Source organism: Osmerus mordax, chromosome 1, assembly GCF_038355195.1.
Source record: "Osmerus mordax isolate fOsmMor3 chromosome 1, fOsmMor3.pri, whole genome shotgun sequence".
Lineage (NCBI taxonomy): Eukaryota > Metazoa > Chordata > Actinopteri > Osmeriformes > Osmeridae > Osmerus > Osmerus mordax.
Window position 1 is genome coordinate 13,117,069 of NC_090050.1, and position 26,803 is coordinate 13,143,871.

Sequence of the window (26,803 nt, forward strand, 5' to 3'; positions counted from 1 at the left end):
GGCCCTCCGTAATGACCCAGCCCACACTGCCCCCAACCCCCCAGGCCTGACCCCCCTCTGGCCATACCATGCCTGGGAACAAGACCGGATGCTCTCAGAGAACATTCTTTTCTATTACGATGGTTTCATTTTTTGTTCAAATGGCTCAGAATGTACAAGAGGACTTAAAACCAAGCAAAAATGAAAAGCGACCGAATCTCCTTTTTTGAGTGTATTTTGTGTACATCTGTGTAAATATTGAAGATAATTAAAGAGGTTCTATAGGTTCAGGTTGCTGTATATGGAGGGGTTGCAGCTCACAGCCTTTTATTTGTATCTCCTCATCATCCTTCGCTGGTTACAGAGAGAGGCTGTGAGGAAAGATTCGAGGCACAGACCTCTCCTCTCTCATACAGTTTCTCGACATTTGTACGACAAGCCGGAAAACCAGGACAGAAAAAAAGAAAAAAAGAATTCAACTATCTACCATATGTCTGCTGTTTTTTGGGGTTGTGGTGCATGTGACGTTTGACGATTCTTTCTCCTTTTCGTGTGTTGCAGTTAGTCAACAACACTGCACTTCACTGTCACTGGGCTGTAATCCAGTAATTTACTTCTTCCATACTATCTTAAGTGACCTGCGTTGTGTACAATACGTAACCCTTACCCTGTCATGGACTAGTAGGATCATTTTAGCTGCCATTCTCAGAGGACCTTCACTGGATGCAGCGTGTAAACAGGGTTGTTGCATTTGTTTCACATCACCTGTATTAAACATGGAGAGATGCTTAACCCACCAGCCTGGAGTCTGCTTCGAGACACAACTCTGATTCCCTGTGTTTGCTGCACCATGTAGACCTGCTGCTCCTGTCTTCCTTCTATGAGGGATACAGTTGCCTTTTCTTCAGACCCCTGCATGTGCAGTCACTGTGGGGATCGCTAAGGGCCGCGACGAACCAATCACGCTTGAACCAAGCTAGCCACAGACGGCACACCTCGCTGTTCTGTTGAGGTGTTCGACCCCAGCTCCCTCTCTCCTTCTGAAAGGTGTCCTGACAGGAGGAGTTCAGAGGAGCCGCAGATATAAGCTATTCCAGACACAGCATGTGCTCTGAGGATTAGCTCTTAAACCTGCTGGGAGGTAAGAGAGGAGATTTTGGGGGACTTAGTTAGAAGAGAGAGGATGCACCCACTTTTTTTGGGGGGTGGGGGGGGGGTGTCTCACCTTGCCCAAACACAATTTCTACTCCCCCGTTCCGATAGCAGAGAGGTACTTGAGGCTTGGGAACAATGTGAAGCTACTTTTCTTTTGTGTTTGTCGATCATTTTGTGAAAGTGAAGAGAGAGAGAGAAGTTAGGGGGGGGGGGGGGGGTGCGGATTACTATCCGACTACAGTGCTATTATTAGCACCACAATTGTGATTCAAGAGGCACCTCAATGCCTTGTGCTTATTTTTTCCTCTTTTTTTCATTTACATTCAAGAGAGAGAAAACAGGTCCATCAGTAACCCTGAAAGCATTAGAAAATGTGCAAATTGTCTTTTAATGGCTTAATTATCTTGCTTGATGAATACAATGCACATCCTTCGTTTGTTTACCAAATGATCAGGTTGTGTGCAGGGTGCTTGTGTTTGTTTTGCTGCCCGTGCATGTGCACCAGATGAAAGGTTCTCTATGGCCTCTTCAACTCTGAAAACACGATGATTTTCCATGTACATTGATGTTCTCCACGTGAAGTCAAGGCCATCCATGGTGGGAGACAATGGAGCACATAATAACACGATAACTGATTATGCATACTTACTAAAACGCAGAGTAGCGCATATCTGTGGCTTATTAATGTGAGTGACCCACAGATGCGCGGGGGAGTTATAAACAGTTGTTGACTTCCTGCATCATTTGTATGTCCTGCTGGGACATGGAATATATGGAAGCAGCCTTCGCTGACGACTCCATTTGAGAGCTCCAATTTCCCCTTACAGTTCCTGTCTTATGTCACCATATAACAGCAGAAAGTGTTCCTAATCATAGTCCATAGACATGACGTGTTTCTTTTTTTTTTTACTTCTGTGACATCGCAAGGAGAAGTGGAGGAGATCAGAAGGGCGGGGTGGGAGGGGGGGAGAGGGGAAGTATATGAAAGATGAAAACACCTCCTCAACACAAAGCACATGCTATCCTCCAAACACCATGCTCTGCCTGGGTCCCCTGGAACATAGGATGTGTGTGTGGGAGGGGGGGGGGGCTAGGGGCAGGAGAGAGGTAGCTGGCTTTGTGTGCTAGTCACCTGTGAATAATTCAAGAGCAGTCTAACCACTCCATGACGAGTCCTATTCTCCTCATTTCACCTGCAGGCCAAGCTATCAGATGACCAGGTAGTGTCTATGTCAGGAGGACGCTGTTCAAATGTCCTTTAGTGTGACCCCCCCCCCCCCCACACACACACACACACACTCCTGACATAAAACAACCTTCAACCCCTCCTGACCATACAAACTCTCCCCACCCCCCAACCCAGCCACAAACTCCCTTCGCCCACACAATCCTTTCCCCCCACCCCCTTACACCCCCACCCATAAACTCCCTTCACCCCCACCCCCTTACACCCCCACCCCACCCACAAACTCCCTTCACCCACACACCTACCCCCTTATACCTCCACACCACCCACACACCTACCCCCTTATACCTCCACACCACCCACACACCTACCCCCTTATACCTCCACACCACCCACACACCTACCCCCTTATACCTCCACACCACCCACACACCTACCCCCTTATACCTCCACACCATCCACACACTCCTTTCATCCCCACCCACAAACTCACTCCGCCAGGCTGCCAAACATGTAGTCTTTGTTATGACCCTGGCCTCGAACAAGCGTGTTGTTATCGGCAACGCAAATGACAGCGGGGACAGTGGTGACGGAGTGACACGGCCCTGCTGTGACAGAGACGTAGTATGTGTGTGTGCCAGTGATGTCTATGGATATAGATGGCCTTGTCACAGTGTTCACGTCAACAGTCCCACTCAGTCACGGATACGCCAAGCGATCGCTGCATCTCTCTTACAAATGGGTGTGTTTGTGATTCCAAACAGTTGTTTGGTTTGGGATTTTCGGGCGTATTGTTTTCATGACTCCACACTGGATAATCGTAGTGTATCTGAGTGAGAGCACATACCTCAACAGTTAAATTAGCTGTGTTCACACAGTATAAGAACTTTGATCTCTGAGGTTTGGCTGAACAAACAGCTGGATCCTGGTTAGTAAGCAGGACATGAATGCTGGCTATCATCTCACCCCGCCCTGTAGGCAAACCATGCTATCTGTACTCAGCGTGTAGTTCTCTGGACTGGCAAGGGAGGGTGATCCATCAGGATCCTCTGCAGACAGACATCTTTCAAATAAATGATCCCAGCCCAGTCCAGTAAACACCGCAATACGGGTCCCGAAAAACACAATGTCACAAGCAAAGATCAAAGAGACCTTTGTTTAACCCTGAAATCTTCATACCACTCAAATGTATACCATTGCACCTCTAAACCATTAAAGCTTTAAGCCATTAGGTGTAGCCTCGAAGTCAACGATCTGTGATCTGTGTTGGCAAAGAAAGTGACATCATGTGCAAATGGTCTAGCGCTGACACAGCACGTCTCGTAGCCAAATGGTTCCCTCCTATTTCCATGTGGCCCGCGAGGCCGAGGGAACGTGCAGCTCACCTGCAGCAGGTAAACCCAGGCCCGGGCTGAGCCCCGCCCCCACTCAGGAGAGAGGGAGGGATGCAAATAGAGCAGCTGACGGCAGAGAAAGGTTTCAGCTTTCTGCTCCGTCCTCAGACAGGACAGAACGCAGATACGCTCACCCTACTTCAGACGGGCAGCAACGCAGAGACTGAGACTGGGGTGAAAACCTGCTTCTGTAGATTATAATATGCTTTTTTAAATAACGTAAAGGGTACCCAGGGACAGGCCAGGGCGGATTTTACCTTTGGGGACTGGTTGGTTCCAACGATGCCCATAGCAGAACTGCTGGGGGTTCAGTTTGACATGCAGCTTCTGGGGAAGCTGAGTGTATCCGTGGCTGCGGTTCTGTTCATCTCCTGGGCCTTCCGCTTCTACACCTCCAGGACCAGGGCGACCAGGAAGCCCCCCCTCCACGACCCGGCCGCCCTTGCCCGGCCCTCACATGAACCGGAATCCCCTCAGAACGTAACATGCCAGAACTGCAAAGCGCCATTGCGACATCAGAGCGCCCCCAGTGACACCGGAGATGAAGGTAAACAAAGCGAGGCCTCGCTGGTGCGCGCCGGCAGTGATGACTTGACACCCGAGGACACCAGCACGCTCACAGGGGAGGGACAGCTGGCCCAGATCGTAAACTCCCCAGGGTTGACAAACACAGGCGAAATGGCGGAATCGCAGGACAGGATCAACGCTGATGAACACAAGAACATAGAAGCTGAACACCCCCCATTCCACCTCCCGGAAACCGAGACTAACAAGAGCAGTGATTCTGACCAAGATACTGAGAACGGGTCTACACTGAAACTGCCTGGTCATAGTGACAGCAGGGCAGCCAGCCCCTCAGGCCGGAGGTCCCCTTGCTTCCTGCAGAGGTTGGAGGGCTGTGTTGGGGTCGGGGTAGGCCGAGAGCTCAGGCAGAACCTGGACCTCCAGGGGGCCCACTCCTGTTTCCTCTCCAAGGCTGAGATCACAGTGGAGGACGCCCATCTGGTGCTGGAGGGACGAGAGGACCAGAACGTCGTCCGAGGGAAGATCTACGAATACTACGTGGAGTCGTCCTCGGTTACAGAAGCCACCCCTGGGATTGGTCGGCAGGAGCGGGGGTCGCAGGGGTCACAGGGGTCGCTGGACTCACCGTCGGGGGAGTTTGGAAGCCGGGGGAGCAGTCTCTCTGAGCCTCCTCCGTCTCTGAGCCCCATCGTCATGAGGGATCTGGTTCTCACCCAGAACGTAAGCGAGGCCGAGGACCTTTTCTCCCCCGCCAGCCCGGAGCCCCGACTCACCGACAGGCCGGTGCTGCTGCGGAAGGACAGCTACCTGAGCGCAGCAGAGCTCTCCGAGTTCCACATCCCCAGGCCGGCCCCCAGGACCTCCACACCACTGAAGCCAAGCCAGGGCCCTCACAGCGGGGACACCAGCCCCCTTAGCCCCACCACAACCACCTCAGACCCCAACGTGTGGGAGGAGCCCAGCCTGGAGACGGTGGCGGGCGCCAGGTTCCTCCACCCACCCACGGAGAACTCCTCAGAAGAGGAAGGCAGCATGGTGGGGCGGCTGGATCTGGGCAACTGCATGGAGGTGCTGGCGCTGGCCAAGAAACACGGCCAAGGCCACCTGCGGCAGGCGGCGCTCCGGGTCATGTCTGACAACTACTTCCAGGTCCTCAGGGACCCCGGCTTGTACGGCCGGCTGATGGCAGGGGAGCGGGAGCAGGTACAGAGACTGCGGACGAGGGGGAGACGTTTCCTGGTGGCAGCCGACATGGACCCCCAGGACTGGGGAAGGAGCGACGGCTCTCAAGGGTTCGGAGGAGGCCAGAGGACATCCAGCAGGCTGTACTACTACGATGACTACCAGGACTCCTGGCACCCGCTGTGCCAAACACCCCAGGAAGTCGTTTCCAAAGGCTGCGCCATGTGCACCATGGACAACTACTTGTTTGTGGCGCTGGGCTGCCAGGGCACGGACAGGGAGATGAAACCTTCAAAGCGAGTGTTCTGCTACAACCCTGTGACGTCCATCTGGAAGGAGATCAGTCCCATGAACGAGGCCAGGCCCCACTGCAAGCTGGCGGCCCTCCAAGGCCACGTCTACGCCATCGGTGGCGAGTGCCTGTCCACCGTGGAGCGCTACGACCCCAGGAGCGACAGATGGACGTTCGCGGCGCCGCTGCCCAACGACACGTTCGCCGTGGCCCACCGCGTCACCGTGTGCAACGAGGAGCTCTTCGTTTCCGGGGGGACCCTGAGGTACACGCTGCTGCGCTACAACCCCAGGACCAACGCGTGGAGGCGGAGCCTGATCGTGGGCACCAAGGAGAGGACCACCGAGATGGTGGCGGTGAGGAGCTTCCTGTATCGCTTCGACGTCAACCCCATCCTGGGCATCAGCGTGTACCGCTACCACACGGGGGCGCGCCTGTGGTATGAGTGCTGCTCCAAGCGCATGCTCCACTGCCCCGCCTTCCAGTGCGTGGCCGTGGACGACACCATCTACTGCCTCAGCCGCCAGTTCACCATGAGGTTCCTGGCGGACGAGACGTCGCCGGCGTTCGTCGCTGACGACCTGAGTGTCCTCGCCGAGGCGAAGGGCGTGTTGTTTCCCGTGGTCCTGTCGCTGCCGGAGAAGAGGACCCTCCAGACCAGCGTGTAATCAGACAGGGGTCGTTAGAGGACCACAGAGGGACCGTCTGCTCTGATTGGGTTTTACTTTCGCGGCTGAAGGCCTTCTCCTCCTGCGGGTTGACAGTCCTACAGGGAGGCACAGCTGCCCTAATCAGGGGCGGTGAAAGTAAAATATTAAGGCCATTAATGGTAATTAGATGACTGCTTGTTTAGATTTATACAGATAGCGCCGCCATATAAATCCAGTGTGTTGGTTGAAGAGCTGTTTGTTCCTTGTGGATCTGTCTGCTCCTCCTTTCCCCAGCCCCTCCCTCCCTCGCTCCTCCATCCCTCATTCCTCTCTCCTCCCTCGGTTCCTTCATCTATCAGTTCTCTCCTCCCTCCATCACTCCTTCCTACCTCTCTCCTCCCTCTTTCCCTCTTCCCTTCCTCAAGCCTCCTCCCTACGTCACACCTCACTCCCTCCCTCATCCCTTTCTCTCTCCTCCTTCCTTCCTTCCTTCCTTCCTTCCTCCCTTCACTTTAGTAACTCCTAAATCAAAGAAAATGTGCTCTCCTCTTTTGACTGTGGTGAAAAATAATTTCCATTCATGCTTTGGAGCACAGGAAGTGACACATTCGCAATCCATTGAGGGCCATGACAGCATAGCAGCAACATTATTCTTACAGTGGACTGGACTCAATACAATTATCCACTTTCACTCTATAAATATGACATGATAGTGGCTCACTGTGAAATATACGTGATCTACTAAAAACTAAATGTCCTCTCTACTTCTGATTCCCTTCAAATGGAGGATTTACAATTTGGCTGCAGTTTGGAATAATGCGCTGGAGATCAATGATATTGCATTGCTTCAACCAGTAATTTCAAAAAAAGTTTTCTTTTTAACCAAATAACAAAGTTATTTTCCCATCTGCACTAAATATGCATTGTAACACAGTAATTACAAAGTAAGAACTCATCTGGTCAATGAAAGTAATGCTTGAAATAACTCAAAGCTTACACTTAAGACATACAATAACATAACATTGATGCGTTGTGGCTAACTGGAAAAATGCAGCACAACCACAAAGCGGATTGGTTTGTTAATCAATGCACATTAATACCCCTGCATAGACAAATGGTATAACTGTTTACCCAATCAAGTTATATTTAGTTGTTGTCCTTCTAAAGTAAAAGCATGGATGAAGAATGTTGCGTTGTTTACAAAGTGACACTAGCGTGTTTGTGACGTGTTGCTATAGCACCATCAAGTGGTCACCGAGAGCATTAAAAAAAGAAAACGATCAACTGCTCTGAGCGACAACACACACACACTGGGCGCAACACACACACACGCACGCACACACACACACAATCAGTAACATCATTGAGTGTGTACATATCTCAACAGGAGGTGCTGAAGGGAAAGCCACAGGTGAAGTGTGACACAGATGGTTGACCATCAAACATAAGCATAGTTGATTCCTTCCTAATTAAACACTTTGATTCCCTGTAATGAAACAGCTAATGGAATGGGACTTAGTCAGGTCTCCTCAGACTGTGCCTTGCACGGCTTGTGGCACCTGATTCGCCTGAATGCTCAGGTCAGCCATGGCATCAACAGCACCTATCTCTCCTGGTAATGTGGGCTGACGCTTCCAGAGCGCCTCCAAGTTAATGATAAATGTTACACGTGCGAGGAGAGACTGTGCATGTGATTATCCTCTGAATCGGTGGATGTGATTCATGGAGTCCTTTTCTCGCACATACACACACATACACACACGCATACACACAGACAGGGAACATACTAAGACTTCAAGAAGTTACTGTATAGGGAGGCTACATTTTTATTTTGGGGATGCCCCAGAGTAAAGAACAAAGCAGCCGGTGACCCAAGCTCAAGTCCTGTCCCATCGTCCACCAACCCCCGGTCCTCCCCCCACCCTGCCCTGGTCCACCTAGGCCCGGCCGAGGGGCGGGAGGAGCCCGAGGCTGGGGTAGCTGTCTGGGACCAGCCTGCTGGGCTTCTGCCTCAGCTCCAGGTCCTTGTTGTGGTTGTTGGCAGGGTAGAGTCTGCTGGAGAGGCCTCGCGGAGCGCTGGCCGAGGCGCGCTGGGGGAAGGCGCTGACCGGGGGCCTCTGGTAGGACGAGGCGTAGACGCTGAACGCCGGGAGGGGCTCCCGCTGCTGCTCCAGATGGAGCCGTCTGGACCGAGCCAGGCCGAAGTTAGTAGGGGGGGCTGGGGTGGGGGGGGCGGAGGGAGAGATATGGAGAGCAAGAGAGAAAGGGGGTGAGGGGAGAGAGCGGGAGTTAACAAGAAGGAGATGGCGGCATGGTGGGGAGGAAGAGAGACAGAGGGGAGAAGAGAAAAAAGGGAGAAATGGAGAGAGGAAGATACGAGGAGATGGGGGCATGAGAGGGGGGAGAGAGTGACAGAGAGAAGGAGAGGGGGGAGGAAAAGAGAGTGGAGTATGGAATAGAGAGAAAAAGAGGGAGGCAATGGAGACCGAAAAGGCAAACAATAAACTTAAATAATGAATTAAACGTATGACAGATTTGGGACAATCAAAGAGTTATTCATCCCATGAACGCTAAGCCTAAGTGTTAGCCTGATTATAGGGTTACTTTTCACAGTTTTATCTTTTCATAATCTCAACGGAGCCAATGTATTTTTATGTGCCAAAAAAGCTTGTTTCTGTGAAGCTGATGCACTTAGACAGGATTTGTCACTATTCACTAACCAAGCTAATGGGAAGGTAGTCGAAACAGGCAGCTTGCCATGAGGGCTTCACTCCTCTACCTCTACAGCAGAGCCACTTACAGCTAATGACACCGTAACATAGCAACACAACAACAGTGCAATGCAATGCAATAACACCACAATGTCACAACACCACAGTGTACTAACACCACAACGTCACAACACCACAGCGTACTAACACCACAATGTCACAACACCACAGCATAACAACACCACAACGAGAGACGTTGGAAATGAAAGGTGGGGTCTCTCTCCTACCTACGACTGGTTGGTCTGACCTCTCTGGCGCCCACGCCATCTTGTCAGGGTGCCAGGAGCGCAGCGCGGGCAGAGCGGCGCCGGGCCTGCGGGCGTACGCCTCGTCGTAGAGGGTCACCAGGCAGTGGGAGTTGGGGATGCCATGGTGGGATAGGAGCAGCTTGCTGGGAAGACCCTGGAACAGCACACACACAGACACACCGACAGTCTTCCTCGAGGCTGTAAGAGCTCCTCATAGTGTTAAACTCAACCCCCCTCCCCCCTTTGAAAGTAGGAAAGAAAAAACATACACAAAAGCCCCCCACTCCACCCTCCACCTCCCCAAAAAATAACACGCACACACACCCATTATAATGATATCCTCTTTTCACAGTTCTACAGCAATTTCATTCTTTCTTTATCTCTGTAGCCCCCCTCATCCCTCAACCCCTCCCCGCTTCCCCACACACACACACACACACACACACACCCCAACAGCACCACAACCACCACCACCCCTGCAATTGCTCAGCCCCTCAGACCGAGATTTATGCTCAGGACCATATTCCGATGTTTGAATCAATTCAATACAATTCATTGTGATGCGGTTTACGTCTGTCCTCTACAATTCAGCTCAATTCCATTTAATTCCGTTCAATTCAATTCAGTTTGTTAACCCCGAAGCAAATTGAAGTGTCAGGTAACTCTGTGTCCACAGTTACAGAACAAGAAAAAAATAAAATGTTAACTGTGGTAAAAACACGCCAATCTTCTCTTCTTTACTCTCCTCTCTTCTACTCTGCTGTGAGGCCCAGTCCATGCGGACCTTCACATTCAGATTCACATTCCTGCCTTCCCGCTCGCCTCTATTTAACCAATCACTGATCTGACGTGACTTGGTTCGCTTAGGATATTTAAGCACTGACAGCTTGCTCTCACCAACTAAATCTTTCACTTCAGACATTACCTCCAGGAATGGAGGGTGAAAAAAACTCTCTTTTTAAGTATTTCGATATCTCATCCTGGACTTTGAGGCCTTTGGTCGTGGGAGAAGGACTTTGCTCTTTGATTCACTCATCTCCTCAGATGAAGACGCAGGGCAGAGGAATGCAGATGTAACGAGCTTCTAACTGCCCAGAGGAATCAATGATTCTTACTGTTTCTGGTAAATACCAAAGTAGCTGAAAGCAACCAATGCAGCGGCTCATTGAGAGCTGTATTAATAACTCTCTTTGTTTTTAAGTTAGGTTGGTCTGACCCATGTGAATTGTAGTTTTCTTTAAATCTATGTGTTTGAATGTCCGTTCGTGAATGTGAATGTATTTCCAATCATGCATCTACTATACACATATATACATACATAGATGCGTGCAGTATTTGGGACAATCAGAGCATTATCCATCCCTACACAGCATGTATAGCTATATATTTGACAGATATAGACGATTATGTGACCCACAAAGTAAGCAGTTTGTGTGGTGTTCTGCGTTTTGCTCTGGCAGCTGTAGACTTGCAGGTGAGGCTGACCTCTGATCTCCTCAGGGCACTTCGTCTCAGGAAGACATCTGGTCGATGGTTCCAATGAGGCTGGTAGTCTGACCGGCTGGTGCTGTTGGCTGTCTGACATTCCCTGCTGAACTGGAGAGTAGAGTAGAGTAAAGTAAAGTAGAGCAGAGGAGAAAAGGATGGAACAGGAAAGGAGAGGAGAAAACAGAGGGTAAAAGAGAGAATGGGGAGAAGATAGCAAAGAAGACCCAACAAGGCTACAAACACGACCAAGTTAGCACGAGCCCCTGGCACAAGTTCAGCAAAGGCTCACACTGTCCCATCGACCGGAGCTGTTCTACAGCATTTCTAAAGACATCCGTCGGTCCGGAGACTGCACAAGCACTCCCGCAGTCTGGCTCCACGTCGATGCAATTATTCTGACCCTCACTCCAGCCTCTCCCACCGCAGGTCTCTGCTGATATTGCTCAACTGAAGCCCTCTAATCACTTTGGTATAGATCTGAATGGTGACTGGGAGGCCAACCCAACCCTTGGCGCCCCGCCACGAAGATAGTTTGTTGAAGATCTTTGGCACGAGAGAGCAGAAGGTTGCTCATGTTCTCACATTCAATTAAAGTTTAAGGCCAACTTGACTCTTTAGAGCATCTTAAGCTACTCTGTACTTTGCTTCTGTCATTGAAACCCTTGGCCACATTACAATGATTTGAATTAGTGGTGCAGGAACGCTATTAGATCAAATATAAATGTGACAGACTTACCTGCAGTTTCTCTTCCACCCAGTTACCTATGAGGACTTTGTTGCCATATTTCTGCTCTATCCTCCAGCCAGGTAGACTCCACTTATCGCAATGGGGCTCTTGTTTCCCCATGTTGCACAGGTGTCTCTCTCACACACACACACACGGACACAAGCGCAAACACACACAGACCCAAACAGCGTTCACTGTGGATCTGGATGTGTGCTGTGACTGTCCTATATCGGAGCAGGGATTGCCAGTCAAACACTGAGCATGAGCCGGCACTATGACATAGGCACGGTAGAGGGAGAAGTTCTGTTGCTATGGATACAGCAAACATTCTGTGGCTAACAGCACAGACAGGCAGCAGTGGCACTACTTAGGAGAGAAAAGGAACAATTATATCTCCTTCATGTCTGATTATTTTAAAGAGGTCTCATTACGCAGTCTTTAAGCTGCATTTTTGCTGTTGGATCGAAACCCTTGTGGAACTGGAATAGCCTTAAAACACGATTGCTCACAATAATTAAACATTCAAAGGTGTCTTTTAGTATAGTCTTTAATGTAAAATACATGACAAGGAACATCAAAATGAATGTTGATATCAATTAATGTTTCCTAAAGAAACCCACATATTAGAAACCATGGCAGAACCAGTTCATTTTAGAGAGTTTTGACATAATTCACAACACTATCCACAGCCTGTGTTGCTGAAGCAAAGCTGAGCCAACCCTGGTTCATAAAGTTAACAATACCATGGAAACCGTCTGTCACATGGTGCCAGGTGACAGCCAATCCCAGGTCACGCAGCCTCTTCCTGTAAAGTATCCCATCATCCCTCAGGACGTCAAACTCGCAGGTCAGGACGAAGGTGGGCGGAGCCAGGCGAAGGTCGTCATCGTCGGCCAACAAGGGCGACACCTCAGGGTCCAGACCCGCCTTGACGGCGTGGTACACCTCGCCATCGAAGTCGTGGGTGGGGGGATCCCGGTAGCCCCTCGCCAGGCAGGCAGGGGGCAGGTTGGCCGGGGAGAGCCACTCCTGGTACCTCTGCCTGAGCTCCAGGGGCACATGCACGCCGTCCAGCACATCCTGGCACCGAGACATGTCACCGTTGAGGTACTGCAGGAAGTAGAACGCCACCCTGCCACGGAACAATATGGGCACGGCGTGGTTCTGCTGGTACGAGGGCAGGCTGAAATCCGCCATCTGCAGAGCTGGGTAGATCAGGACCTGGGCACAGGGAGAGGGCAGATGTCCAGACGTCCTCTTCGCCAGGCGCTGGCACAGCGCGGCTGCCAGGTTTGCTCCAACACTGTCGCCGCCGACCGCCACTCTGGCCGGGTCCACGCCGAACTCCGCCTCAGCCACAGACAGGAAGTGACACGTAGCGGCCTCGCAGTCATCCAGCTGTGCGGGGTACCTGTGTTCGGGGGCCAGGCGGTACCTGAAAGGGGAGGGGAGGGTACAGGGGGAGAAGTTGGATTTCGGGGATTTGTGTCCAATCCTGTGACAGATCACAGCCAAGTGGGCGGAACTGTACTGATTTACGTGTGCTGAAAGGAGAGTTTAGGAAGGACACTCACCCGACAGACACCACCGTGGTCTGGGACTCCTTGGCGATGCGCCTGCAAATATCGTCGACGATATCTGATCAGGAGACAAAAAGGGCTTCTTTAGAACTAGGAGAGAAGTTGTGACACACACAACCACCATTGCATGACAAGTAGACCACTATTATTCAAGGTAGGCAACGATTTATTGCTGTAGTGAGGAGCCAATTATTTTTTTTCTTTTTGAATTATATGTTTATTATAATACTTTTTATCATATTTCATTTATATCCACAGAGAGTGTTGGAGGGAGACAGAAAAGCAGGGAGAGAGAGGGGGAATGTGTGCAGGGCCAGAATCGAACCCAGGCCCCTGGTTACGACCTTGGCCATAATGCCCTTAATCAATTCATGATCTCATTATTGACTCATTCATATATTCAGTCAGTGAAACCCCTAAGCACATTTCAATCGTTGGCGTGCTCTTTGAACCAGTGAAACCTGTCAGAAGAGATGAACTCTGTGTGTGGGATGGAGCTTGTCTGTGCACCTTACCTATGCTTCCGGTCACCCAGCCTCCCCCGTGGAAGTAGACCAGAGCCCTGCCCAGGCCCTCCCAGGCCCCCGTGGGCTCATACACCCTGATCGGCACCCCTGAGAAGCTGCCATCCTTCACACGCAGCCCAGGGGGAACCGGCTTGATCCGGACCAGGAGGAAGGCCCTGACCAACCGCGTGATGCCGATCTGGGAACACAGACCCAGACGCTCCAGGATCCGGCCCTAAGGGGGGGAGGGGGGACGGGGGAGGGTTGGAAGGGGTAGGTGGGGTGAGTGGGGTTGGGAGGGGTGCGATGGGGTAAGGGGGATAGGAAGGGGGAGGTGAGGGTGGGGGATTAAGTTAGGTGGGGTGTGGTGGGTGGGTGTGGTTGAGAGGGGTGGGGTAGGTGGGTGAGGGTGGGTGGGTGGGGTAGACAGGGGAGTGCGGTAGGTAAGTAAGTAAGTAAGTAAGTAAGTAAGTAAGTAAGACTTTATTTATATAGCACTTTTCATACAAGAATTGCAGCTCAAAGTGCTTTACATAAAATCAACAAAAACAATAATAAGTGTTGATCTAAAACGTTTAACAAACTAGCCGCACTCTATCTGCGGTCTCTCGAATCCATCTTAGATCCGAGCTGCCACTTGCAGTTTCTAATACACAAACATGACAAGGGGGTAGACAGGACGAGACTAGAAAGTTACAGCATAACATGAGGAGAGAGGAGAGAAAAAGGCAACACCCAGACAATGCTCCTAGAGGAGTACAGTGTGGGAACAGACAAAAACCTCAGCACATAAGCACAACAACATTTACAAAAACACGTGACTTGCAACGGGGAGTGGGGGGGGTAGACAAGCAGCATCTGGACCTGCAGCCATAGGCGCTGGACACAGACCCGCCAGCCACCCTGGGGAAACAAGCAGGCGAAGGCGTTGGATGGGGGTGGGGGGGTGGTGATATCTGTAGTAGGTGAAAGTTAATGTGTGAGTAGGTCTGGGTTGGCGCCCTCGACCTAGGCCACAATCAGTCCGATTCTCCCTATGCAGATTGTGTTGGCCAGGAGACATCCTTGGTCATGACCCGGGCAGAGACCAAACCACAGATGTCGGTGGGGGTGGGGGGGGGGGGGGCAAGATAGTCTCGTTTCAGCGCTCTCCAGGGGAGTTGCTCCAGGGGAGCTCCAACAACTCTGCCCACCGCATCAATCGTATCGGGCAGCCTAACGGGGCTTTTGATGGCTGCAGCCGTTTCCTTAATTTTCCAATATACAAAGCCAGCGCCTATTCCAAACAGCAGAAAGCCTGTAATCATGGTTCCGAATATGAAGATGTCTTCAACGTCCTCCACGGAAAGCGCCGCTAGACACACGACACACCAATTCTCTCACGCGTCCATCGTGTAGCCAGCTGCGAACGTACCGTCCGGACAGTAGGGTTCCCCCGAACCCGAGCTTCTCTTCGAGAAGATGGTGTCAATAGCATTGAGAGACCAGCTAATTAATTCCATGCTTCTAGTTTCGGAGAGTGATGATGAGAGAGTATCTTGAGACAAGACAAGACACAAGACACAGCCAAGCAGGGAAGGTCAGGGAGGGGAGGATAAAATGCGACCGCCTTCGTCGAGAGCCAAAGAAAAAAGGGTGTATAGGTGGGGAATACAGGAAGAGTGTAGGTGGGAAGGCAGGCCAACATTCTACGGTGATCCATCAACGGGGAGGCAAGATAAAACGTTTTATGTCTTGCCACACAATTACAATCAAAGGCTTGTTGACATTTATGACAACAATAAAACATTTAGTTAAGTAGGTCATTCAGAGAGTTCATCTGTAATCCAGGCATGCTGCTTCTTCTTGGTTTGGCTCCCTACCAGATGGTTCTTTGTAAAAGAAAGTTACTAACTATTGTGAAGGGATTTTAGAGGACATAGCACATATACATTTTGCAAAATCAGCATTGTGGGAATCATGAACTCAGTATATTCCAGAGCCAAAGTTAAATCTCTGCCCCTTCACTGAGTAAACGCATCATTAAAGTGTGCACTCATGCCCTTGTGTAAACAGCTCCAGCCCAGAACGTCGGAAATGACTTTGAGTTTATCAGGGGGGAATAGAGGACACTAAAAGGACAACCATTTCTGTGGAGTTAGAAACCATATGCTTTTTTTAATAGGTCTGCTACAACCCAACAGCCATGTTTTCCTTTACACTGTGGAATAGGTTCCATTCATTATTCCACCAGAGAACATGAACATGATTTGACTTGCAGAAAACATGAAATAATAAGCAGTAACAATTCCGCGGATAAGACACTCACCACAATCGCTATGCCAACCAACAAGCCATGAACTACATGCAGTTTCCAAGGATTTGCAACCCCAGGAGGAATGTCTGAATTCATCAGCTCCGAGTATACAAGGCCAATTACCAGGAGGAGGAAGGCAGCGACGAGCGCAGCAAAGCCAATTATTAAAATTGCTGTGGCGATGTCCATGCTGCCTTGAGTCGGAAACAGTGTAGGTGACGGTCCTTGCAGGTAAACACTTCACCCAGCTAGTCCCTCACTCCTCCCACATCTCTCTCTGAAGCCTCATTGTTAAGCCCTGCTCTCTCTCATTCGCTTAAAAGGCATGTTTGACTGGCCCAGTAGTCAGGCACTATAAGGGACTTCCTAAGTATTGTGATTATGATTTGTTTGAAAGATTTGTTAGTGAGGATTTTTAAGCGTTTTGTTTCACACACGTCATGTTTGTGTCTAATGCTCACAACTTTTACAGGCACTCCCAAGTGACAGGTTGTTCAACAACCTTCATTTTCATTCAGAAGTCATTCAACATGCATTACCAACCCACACACATTGTTGAGAAACTGTAAACCCACACTGTTTGCATATCTCATGGGCAACACAGTGACTAACAGTCTTCTACATAAACAGACCAGACAGACTATTAAGATAAAGCAAAGCTGTACATGTATTTATAACTGTATAGTTGAGTTAACTAGATGTTCCGTAAGTATATACTCCTGGGATAAAGAGCCTGTACTTTATCGATTCATCTGTAGATGGCAGTGATGGCTTGAGTGATAACAAACCACCACTGGACATAGGACACAGTGTTGGTTGGAAGGTTTCGAGAAAACAACATTCATCAACGAGACTGGATGTCTTTCTATGTATAAAACATCCGACTCTGAAAGCATTTCGCTGGATATCCATAGTCTGCAAGAACGTTTGTAAATCTGTGCTCAAAACCAAGTAAGATTTCCAATAAACGACAGAAAAGGGCCAGCATCTGGATCTATTTTCCAGGACTAGCCAGCCCCACAGACTCTCCCAGTGTCGAAGAAGCTGGGCCTGGCACAATGCAGCCATTGTGAGTTTTGCTCTTTAAAGCCATCCCATATTCTGAAAAAGCCCTCAGCCTTTCAGCTAAACTCAGTACGAAATCCAAGGTTCGGGCCAGAAATCACAGCCTGGAATCTCATCTGCAGCTCATGAATTCACTGGATTTGTTTTTCAGGTAATCATGTCGAGTTTCTGTCCCTCTCTCTCTGGGACAGTAAGCTCATTTCTAACTGCACTGTCACAGGAAATGGTGGGACACCAAGCTGGGATGACCACAACTCAAGATAGCAAACATGTCTTGTTTTTATCTAAAAGACCTGTCATAAAGGGTGTGTGTGTGTGTGTGTGTGTGTGTGTGTGTGTGTGTGAGAGAGAGAGAGAGAGAGAGCGAGAGAGAGAGAGAGAGAGAGAGAGAGAGAGAGAGGGTGTGTTTGTGTGTGTATGTGAGAGAGAGAGAAAGACATACTTTTAACCTTTGTCCTAAAAGTCATATAACTATCATTTCTAAGAATACAACTTTTGCATCAAGTGTTTTTTACAAAAACATGCATGTTTTTATTATCTAGCCTGGTCAATGTGACTCAACAATCGACTGTAGAAGCAGATATGACTGGTTGGGAGACCCAAAGACAACCACTCAGCAGACACCCAATGAAGCAACATATCCCTACCCAGTCAACCTGTCAATCAGGATTAATGCTCACACAAACCTCCCCTCAGATACCAGTCTCCTCGTCACTGCTGAAGCTGCTAAATTGTAAAGTAAGCTATATCTGTGAGCGAGCAGAGGCGGTAGCGTTTACGTCCAGGATAAGTTTTGGAATACAACACCGACGACGGCACTTGTAACCGATTCAGTAGCGCACTACTACCAGAACCACGTCCGTCTCGCTGTTTTCCTGCGACAGTCGTTCAACGTTTACTAACCTACCTGCGTAATAAACGATTATATTTAAAAGACAAGACTGACAGTATACGCGAGTGGGATAACATGTCCGAAATATTACAATTGACGGGATTGTTTTAATTTCCGCTGGGTTCCTATATGTCTTGAAACTCCGACTTGGCTGCACAAGATAGTGGTAGCATACGGATAACTCAGAAAAGCACTTTTGAACTCTGGTCTGGCAGGGGGGGGAAAACATCGAGATTAGAGGTTTACCTTGCTTGGGTCCCAAGTGCATACAAACGCGTAACAAAGACGTTTGGTTACCCAAGGAGCTGAAGCAAGATGGATTTGAAGGTTTTGGGTTCTATGCTGTTTTTCCCCATTCAAATGATCTATTACATAGTCAAAGCAAGCGTGTTGTCACTGCTACCGAGCACAAGAAAAGACTTGAGCCAAGAGATAGTTCTGATCACCGGCGGTGGAAGAGGCATCGGCCGTTACCTGGCCGAGGAGTTTGCCGAGCAGGGGGCTAAAAAGGTAAATACAACAACCAAATTGAAAATAACAACTATGTGTGTCGATATATTGCATTTTATAACGTATGATTATTCGTTTATTATTTTGCTCATCAATGTTTGATTTAATCCTGTAATTCATCAATAGTTGGCTTTGTATAACTTTCTGATCGGGACACTGTTAGACACTATTAGCTTATCACACATTATGTATGCATGTGTACAGGCTTATTTGCAGTGATTACATTCCGTCAACAAGGAAAGCAATCACGTTCAGAACTTTGTTGTTTCCAAGTAATTTTGACTTGAGTATTTGAAGGGTTTGTTAGTCATTATTACATATTGTTCTACCCCACAGACTCCCATATATCCCACTTTTGATAACCAATGCTTGGTGCGTGACACACACAAAAACGCACGCACACACACACACGCACACACACAGACACACACACAAACACTGTCTCCTTCCCTTGGAGTGGCAGGTACACAGTGAGTGCCAAAAGACATGAGTTCATCCTCTTGTTAATATCTATTGTTTCCTGTGTGGTGGGAAGGCAAGGGTCATGACCTTCAAGTAGTCAGACCAATGAGATTGCAGGACACTGACCTCAATATTTGGTTCTGTGGCCAAGGCTCCAGAACTCTAAGGTCTCTGTCTGTGACATCATCGTGGCGCATCAGCAAGACTGCCTGACAGTGACAGATACACAGTGTAGCTGACACAACACTTTTCATGTTCACAACAGATCCTTTATCACATGGATGCCAGCATGGCGAACCTTAACCCTTGTGTTGTTTTAAGGATCAAAAATGACCCGCCACTGTATTAAACAGCAGACAACAGCCTCTGAAATGTGATGACTTTCACTAGTGACCCCAACATTAGGTTAAATATCACTTTGTTTTCATATTTCCATGAAAGCTGAACAATACCAGGGTATATATTGTCTTAGACTGTGTGTATGGCAGTTATATAAAATAATTCATACACCACAAGGACATACACACAATGAAAAATGTAGATTACTGTATGTGTACTACTGACTGAAGACACATTTCAGGGTTTCAATAAAAAGTGCTGTCCTGATTAAATGCAGTCTTTTGCACTATGAAGAGGGAAACCCCAGCTATTAATGAAGTTTGCGATGAATTACATGTTTTTTTCATGCAAAATAGATCTGGGGTTTCAAATTCAATTAAGCTGATTTATTTGAAGGGTTTAGTGAAGATGGGTCATTTTTTACCCTTAGGACAAGGGGAGTACATATTGTTAATACTACAATGTTTAATCATGTGAATTGAGATACTCTATCTATGCTGAGTGTTGGTGTGAATGTAGAGTGCAGTCTAGACATAAATTGAAAGTACATTTCAGTATCTCTCACATGAAATACCACATCATACATTTTAGTCAGCTGGTGTCCAAGGCTAGGTCTGCCAGGACAAGGTATCCAGCTCCATAGCCTTTTACTTGTGCTTGATATGAACCAAGCCACTGTAGCACGACAGCATGTTTCAGCAGCCTGCTTCACCCATCCAAAACATGCACCCAGACTATTTTGTTTGTTTGTTATAAATAGCCTGCCTCCACCACACCCCTCCCTAACAAGGAGTAGTCACTTAGGCTTGAAATGCCCCAGTGAATGCTCTGACGGCAGAGCTGCCAGGGACTCAGCCTCGGTCCAAGCACAGGCCCCTCTGGGAGAGCTCTCAGCCCGGCTGTGTAAACCAGAGCAAGCGAGCGTCCAACATGCCAGCTTAACCACACCATGTGTTTGGTTAACTCTTAGATGGTATTGTTTTCGGAAAAGTTTCAGCAGGGAACGGTGAATCTCTCTTGACAGACAGGGATGCGATTATCTCCGGACATCAAGACTGTACATGTTTGACAATCTACTTAAGATGCTAAAATCCCTAGTTGTGGATGTTTGGTCTTTTTCTTCGATACCTGTTGTTGTGGCCGTCCAATAGGTGAGCCCTCTTATACGCACATACACACACACACACACCGCTGTCCAAAGACTGGCGGTAGAGGCCTCATTTTCAAGTGAATGACATCAGCCTCCGTCTTCCTTTCAGTGCCATATCCCCAGGGGGAACAGGGGAGAGGGAAGCTGTGGGTTTTAAAAGCTATACTTTGCAGCTGCACAACAAAGGATGTCACCAGGCCTTTCAGCAGCTCTATTGTTGAGTATTGTCAAGGTGTGAAGACCTTGAAAACAACACCTGCACTAGAACGCCTCACAATTACCTCCCTTCAAGTGAAGAGATGCTGAGAAAGAAATGGGGCATTCATCAATAGGACTAGGTCTTTGGAACACTCAGAGAACGACTCGCCCCAGTTTGAGGTACTCTGTGGCTGGAAAGAGCGGAAGATAGAGAGAGGGGGAGCGAGACCGAGGCATATGAAGAAAGAGGGAGAGAGGGGGATGCAAAGAGAGATGGGTATGAAGAGAGGGGTATGGAGAGAGGGATAGATGGGCATAAAGTGTGTAGCAGTGGGACGTTCGTCTAGGCTAAGGAGTTGTTCCAGCAGGGGCTTCAGAGGAATGGAAGAGAGCTTCCACAGCAGTTAAGCTGACTGATTCACCACTGGGAGCAGACCTATTAAATTGTCTCTCAATGGTCTCTTTGTAACTATAAATATATAATGATTGTTCATGAATAACAGGGCGATTCTTGGGTCTACATTTGGCATTTCTATCTTTATTGGGCCATATGTTTTGACGAGCTATTTTGAACAAAATAGTCTTAGTTTGGTCACTGTGTGACTGTGTGTGGATGTGTGTGTGTGTTGGGGGGAAGGACGGAGGGAGGGCAGGGGGAGGGAGGGAGGGCAGGGGGAGGGAGGGAGGGAGGCGGGAAGCACACTGCTCCCAGCTGGTTATTGCCCTACATCTGACCCTCCTGTCTCCACACTAATTAGACGGCGACAGGCGACTGCTTCCTGAACTCCTGATGCCCCCTCTGTGCCCCCCACCTCATCACGTCCCCGTCCCCCCACGCCCCTATGTGTACACCCCCTCCCCCCCAGCTCCTCTATGTCCCCATCTCTGCCTCTGTTCTTCTACCCTCTGCTCTCTGTGTTTCCCCCACTTCCTTTCCCGTCGTTGCCCCATCTGCCTCCCCCCTCTGCTCTTCTGCCTTTCCTCTTTATGCCCCTCCCCTCTCTCTGCCCTTCTGTCCCCACCCTCTGCCCCTCTACCTCCCCCCTTGGCCTCTCCCCTCTCTGTCCCAGCAGCGCTGGGTTATTGGAGGGCTGTGTGGTAGGACGAGGGCCTAACTTGTCCTACCTGCTGCTTGATAGAAGCCGCTCCATTCACAACCAGTAACATTTGTAAACATAACAACGGAAAGGTTCTCGGCTCATATATATTCTTTGTTGACGCGGTGCCCCCTCAAAGTAATGACTGTATTCTCACTGGAAAACTCTGAGGGACAGAGAGCAATCAGAAAGTGTTTTCTTACCTTTTCCACTGAAGGGCTCTCTACTGATGGTAATTTGGTCCTCCATTGTTTGCCCTGATGGGCCTGTGTTTTGAAGCCAGTGATAAGCATAATGAATTAAATAACAACTTACCAGGAGAGACCTGGCTAAGAGGGCTTTTTAATGAGAACTGTCAGGTTTGTTTGTTAGGCTGAAATCCCATTAAAGGCTTTCATTCATTTATCAAGGCTGGCTGAGGGCCTGTCCAGTCTTCCTCATTACTCTGGCTGAGGTGCAAATGAAGCAAATAGAAAGCCGTCTGAAACAAAGGCTGAGGAGAAGATAAACTTTTGGAGGCTAGCCTTTGTCAAAGCCCCGTATATAATATAGATTAGACTTGGCTTTTGCTTTCCCTCGGTCTGAACCTGCCAGCACACAAAGCAAGCAAACGTTTCACTCCCCGGGCCTCTTTCCTGCGATGCTGAAGTCAGCACGATGTGAGGGGAGCCGAGGCTTCAACACGGTAGGAGGAAGGATGGGAGAGCTGTGCTCCAGACGCTGGTTTCTATCGCAGCGCTGAAACCTTCGCACAACAGTTTGAGGAGTGAACGCGCACACTTGCGCCACTCACTCACACACAGGATCGCTTTCCAGAGGACTTTCCGTTCAAATTTTAACCTTGGTCACTGGCAACTAGCCAAATCCCCCATCACCCCCCCCCCCCCCCCCGGCCCCCAGACTCCGTGACCAGTAGAGACTTTGGGGCTCGTCTATCCAGCAGGCCGTGTAATGTCCCCGAGAATGCGTGAGTGTGTGAGAGATGACCAAGCCTCACCCCCTGATTTCATTACCTTTCCCTGACCCCAAAGACTGACAGATCTAAGTGCCCAATCACCGGCACCCCTCCTCCTCCCCCCCGCCCCCTCCACACACACACACACACAGCTTACTCTCTCGATCCTCCTCTCCCCTCCTCCCTTCTCCCGTATTCCCCGGTCAAATGACTAGCCTTCATTTACTCCGCCAGCCCATAAAGAGACAGTCCATTCACACATCACCCACCCCCCGACCCCCCCCCCCCCCCCCCCCCCCTCTTTAATCCTACTCTGGGAGTCTGAAAACACCTCCCTGTTCTGTTCTCTGGCCGTGAGAAGGCCTGCCCTTCCTGTAGATGTTCCCCACACCTCCAGCTCGTCCTTCTGTCCTCCAAGTCCAGCCGTGAACTCCCTGACTGGCACGTTCAAATACATCTGGCCTTGTTCACTGAACCAGGAACTTGGCATGCAGGTCCAAAGTAGCTCCTCTTAGAGCCTAGACAGGATGGAATCTAATAGCTTGACTTTGCTGATATGTCTACACAATACTCATTTATATTTGGGTATGGGTTAGGTCTGATTATTACTTTTCGTTTTTATTTTATTATTGTTGACATAGTTAGTATATGGTACCTCAAAATAACTAATTAAATGATACCTATCTAAATACAAATCTTACAAAATAAATGGATATAGCTTTTACGTTGTTGGTAAACCTTGGACCACCCTGTCTGTGTCAGGTGATCCTGTGGGGCCGGACAGAGAAGTGTCTGAAGGAGACGTGTGAGCAGATATCCCTGACAGGAACCGAGTGCCACTACTTCCTGTGTGACGTGGCCAATCGGGAGGAGGTTTACAAGCAGGCCAAGGTGGTCAGAGAGAAGGTATTTATAAAATGTTCTTTTTGTACCTAGTATGCATAAATGCATAAATGTAGATTCCTAGCTGACTATATTCCTAGCTGTCTATATTCCTATCTGACTAGATTCCTAGCTGTGTTCTTTCCTAGCTGTCTAGCTGCTCCATCTGTTTCTGAGGTCAACCTCCAGTAGAAATGTCTGGATGAGATAAGAGTGTACAGTATTACCATGGCTCAGCTGCCTTGCTACTACATGTAACTCCAGCCTCTTATGAGAGGAGGACGAGTCAGATAGCATCTCTTTGAGAGGGGGATGAAGGCGATGTTTAAGTGAGCGTGGCTGTGACTCTGTTCCCAGGTGGGGGACGTGACCGTGCTGGTCAACAATGCAGCGGTGGTGCATGGGAAGAACCTGATGGAGAGCGACGATGACGCCCTGCTGAAATCCCAGCACATCAACACCATGGGCCAGTTCTGGGTAAGAGGCTGAGAGCGAGACATGTGTTGTAGTGTGTGTGTAGGGTGTGTATATGGGGTTTGTGTGTGTAGGGTGTGCGTGCGTGTGTATATAGGGTCTGTGTGTGTGAGGAGGGCTTCCCCACTGTAGATTGGGATTATCCTTCTGCTAAAAAGGCCTTTGCATGGTTGACATCAAGCGAATGCCTGAGGTTGGTGGTGATGTTTGTGAGTGTGTGAGCGCTGCTGTCAAGTCAGTCCCTGCTGGGTTGAGGGTAATGTCAGGGTATTTCCAGACTGTCATAGATCACAACACATGAGAGGGCCTCTCAGGCACATATTGTGCCTCCCTGTGTCACTGGAGATCAAACAGACATATTGTATGCAGACAGAAACGCAATTACCAGCTAAATGGAGGTGGAAATGTAATCTGTGACTCGGCTTTGACCCCATGCTCTGTCTCTCCGTCTCCCTCCCTCTTTCTCTCTCTATCCCTCTCTCCTTCTATTCCTCTCTCTACTATCCCTCTCTCTACTATCCCCTCTCTCTACTATCCCTCTCTCTACTCTCCCTCTCTCTACTATCCCTCTCTTTACTCTCCCTCTACTATCCCTCTCTCTACTCTCCCTCTCTCTACTCTCCCTCTCTCTACTCTCCCTCTCTCTATGCTTCTATCCCTCTCTCTCCGTCTCCCTTTCTCGATCCCCCTCTGTCTCCTTCTTTCTGTCTCTTTTTCTGCCTCTCTCTCTCCTTCTCCCCCCTCTTCTCTACTTCTCTCTCTACACCCCCGCCCTCCAGACGACCAAGGCGTTCCTCCCCAGGATGCTGGAGCTGCAGCACGGTCATGTGGTGTGCATCAACTCCATCCTGTCTCAGTCTCCCATCCCCGGGGCCATCGACTACTGCACTTCCAAGGCCTCGTCCCTGGCCTTCATGGAGAGCCTGACCCTGGGCCTGCTGGACTGTCCTGGGGTGGGCTGCACCACTGTGCTCCCCTTCCACACCAACACAGACATGTTCCAGGGCATGAGAGTCAGGTGAGCTAGGAGGAGGTCTGGTGTATACGGAGGGGTCAGGGGTCACGGTTTTTAATGTGGAGCTTCAACTGTAGTTCTCGGGAGTTCTCCAGTTCATCTAGCTGTAGTTGGATCTCCACGTTCCTAATGACGTTCTCAAGTTCATCAGCTATACAGTATTTACTGTATTTATACTTGCGTACTAACTCGATTGCGTTCCTGCAGGTTTCCCCAGCTCTTCCCTCCACTCAAGCCCAAGACGGTGGCCCAGAGGACGGTGGATGCAGTCCGGACCAACACTGCCTTCCTCTACCTGCCCTGGACCATGCACGCGCTCGTCTTCCTCAAAAGGTAATGCTGCTTTCACTCCACAGAGCCCAGATGAAGACTCCAGCTGAGCCTCCATGCAATCTGGGGGATTATTTGTGTCTTTTTGCGTCATTGTGTGTTGTGTTGTCATTATGACCTGTTTGCAGTCCTTCTGCTGTCTTTTTTATCCTTGATTTCCTGCGGCACTTCCTAGACTTATTTTGGATGAACAGCTTCTGCTCAATGAACACGTGTAAATGTGTGATGTCCTCTAACTGTTATTTACATCCCCTCCCTCCCTCCCTCCCCCCCATCCATCCACCAGCTTCATGCCCCAGTCAGCGCTTGAAGAGATCCACAGGTTCTCCGGAAGCTACACCTGCATGGACACGTTCAAGGGGAGGACGTGAGGGAGGCTGGGGCTGAGAGGGAGAGAGAGGCCAGCCAACACCATGAACTCTGGGAGGGTGGAGGGGGCCCGGGTGGCGGGGGGGGGGGGGGGGTGGTATGAAAGGGAAGCAGTCATGGACTGGACTGGGACATTGAGCAATGCTGGAGGTCTCCTCTTAACTCGGTGGCAACGTGTCTCCAGACACGACTCCAGAGAAGATGAAGATGTTCTTCAGAGCGTGTTGGACTCTCGCCAGGTGTCATTTCTGAGATCGGACGTGTATCTCGGACGACCCCCGAAAACCTTCTCACTCTGAAGCCATAAATCAGTTGGAATAAACCACGTTTCGGGAGGTTTTCACACAAAATAACAAACCGGTTTGTTTCTGCTACTTTTATTCTATGTGTTATGTGTCTATGTATGATCATGATAATAAAGAAAATGTGTTTTAGAGAATTGAGATGTTGTTCATGCAGGGTGGAGGAGGGAGGAGGTGGTAGGAGGTACAGGAGAGGTGTGATTGGAAGGGGAAACATGGTAGCAGTAGTTGTAGTTGGTACTTTATTCACCCTCAAGGGGAAATTACGGGAAATGTTAAACCTCATCTTATTTCATGCCAACCGTGGAATCACTACCCACCTCACGTCCTGGTCAGTTCTTAAAAACAATCTGTGTGATTGTTGGATTTCGTCTCAAAATGGGTCGATGTTGGAGGTTGGAGGAACTAAAATGGCGTCTTAACTATCTTGAATCACTTTAGAACTATTACCTTTGACATGTGCTATCACCTATATAGTTAGATGGGCTTAAAGACAAGACTGACAAAGGCCTAATTTTCTTCCCATGAGTTCTTCCTGAAAAGATTATAAATGGTGTTTGTCCACATATATAAAGTTCCTTTATTGGGACTTATATGGATTATTGGGAGTGCAAAATACATGGACCTAAGCCCCTACGCAGCAACCCAGGTTAGATTCTGGCTCAGGTCATTTCTCTACATCTTCCTCTCTCACTGTACCCCACATTGTCCGTCATTGGAAGAAGAAATATTCAAGTATATCTTCCGAAAAAATAAGTTCCATGATTAGGATTTCCTGTTGCTT

The 26,803-nt window shown here is 49.2% G+C and overlaps 5 protein-coding genes across 5 annotated transcripts in view; 3 read left to right on the top strand and 2 right to left on the bottom strand.

Moving 5' to 3' along the window:
* igsf21a (immunoglobin superfamily, member 21a) overlaps positions 1 to 753 on the top strand; it is a 119,457-nt gene extending 118,704 nt beyond the window's left edge. The window contains 1 exon segment of the mRNA XM_067240968.1: positions 1 to 753. This exon segment is cut by the window's left edge and continues 614 nt beyond it. The gene's annotated coding sequence lies outside the window, so the exon portion shown is untranslated.
* Positions 754 to 3,996: 3,243 nt separating this feature from the next.
* Positions 3,997 to 6,381, top strand: klhdc7a (kelch domain containing 7A). The gene has a single exon (XM_067246389.1). The coding sequence runs from the start codon at positions 3,997 to 3,999 to the stop codon at positions 6,379 to 6,381; it is 2,385 nt and encodes a 794-aa protein (XP_067102490.1).
* Positions 6,382 to 8,300: 1,919 nt separating this feature from the next.
* On the bottom strand, positions 8,301 to 11,717 carry cfap107 (cilia and flagella associated protein 107). The gene is made up of 4 exons (XM_067245976.1): positions 11,607 to 11,717; positions 10,868 to 10,978; positions 9,362 to 9,536; positions 8,301 to 8,581 (listed from the first exon to the last, which is right to left on the bottom strand). The coding sequence occupies exons 1-4, from the start codon at positions 11,715 to 11,717 to the stop codon at positions 8,301 to 8,303; spliced, it is 678 nt and encodes a 225-aa protein (XP_067102077.1).
* A 501-nt stretch (positions 11,718 to 12,218) lies between these two features.
* aadacl4 (arylacetamide deacetylase-like 4) lies at positions 12,219 to 16,168 on the bottom strand. The gene is made up of 4 exons (XM_067244044.1): positions 15,992 to 16,168; positions 13,693 to 13,918; positions 13,172 to 13,235; positions 12,219 to 13,032 (listed from the first exon to the last, which is right to left on the bottom strand). The coding sequence occupies exons 1-4, from the start codon at positions 16,166 to 16,168 to the stop codon at positions 12,249 to 12,251; spliced, it is 1,251 nt and encodes a 416-aa protein (XP_067100145.1). The 3' UTR covers positions 12,219 to 12,248.
* Positions 16,169 to 17,811: 1,643 nt separating this feature from the next.
* Positions 17,812 to 25,767, top strand: dhrs3b (dehydrogenase/reductase (SDR family) member 3b). The gene is made up of 6 exons (XM_067241810.1): positions 17,812 to 18,446; positions 23,410 to 23,553; positions 23,887 to 24,006; positions 24,783 to 25,021; positions 25,226 to 25,351; positions 25,635 to 25,767. The coding sequence occupies exons 1-6, from the start codon at positions 18,252 to 18,254 to the stop codon at positions 25,717 to 25,719; spliced, it is 909 nt and encodes a 302-aa protein (XP_067097911.1). The 5' UTR covers positions 17,812 to 18,251; the 3' UTR covers positions 25,720 to 25,767.
* Positions 25,768 to 26,803: the final 1,036 nt, after the last annotated feature.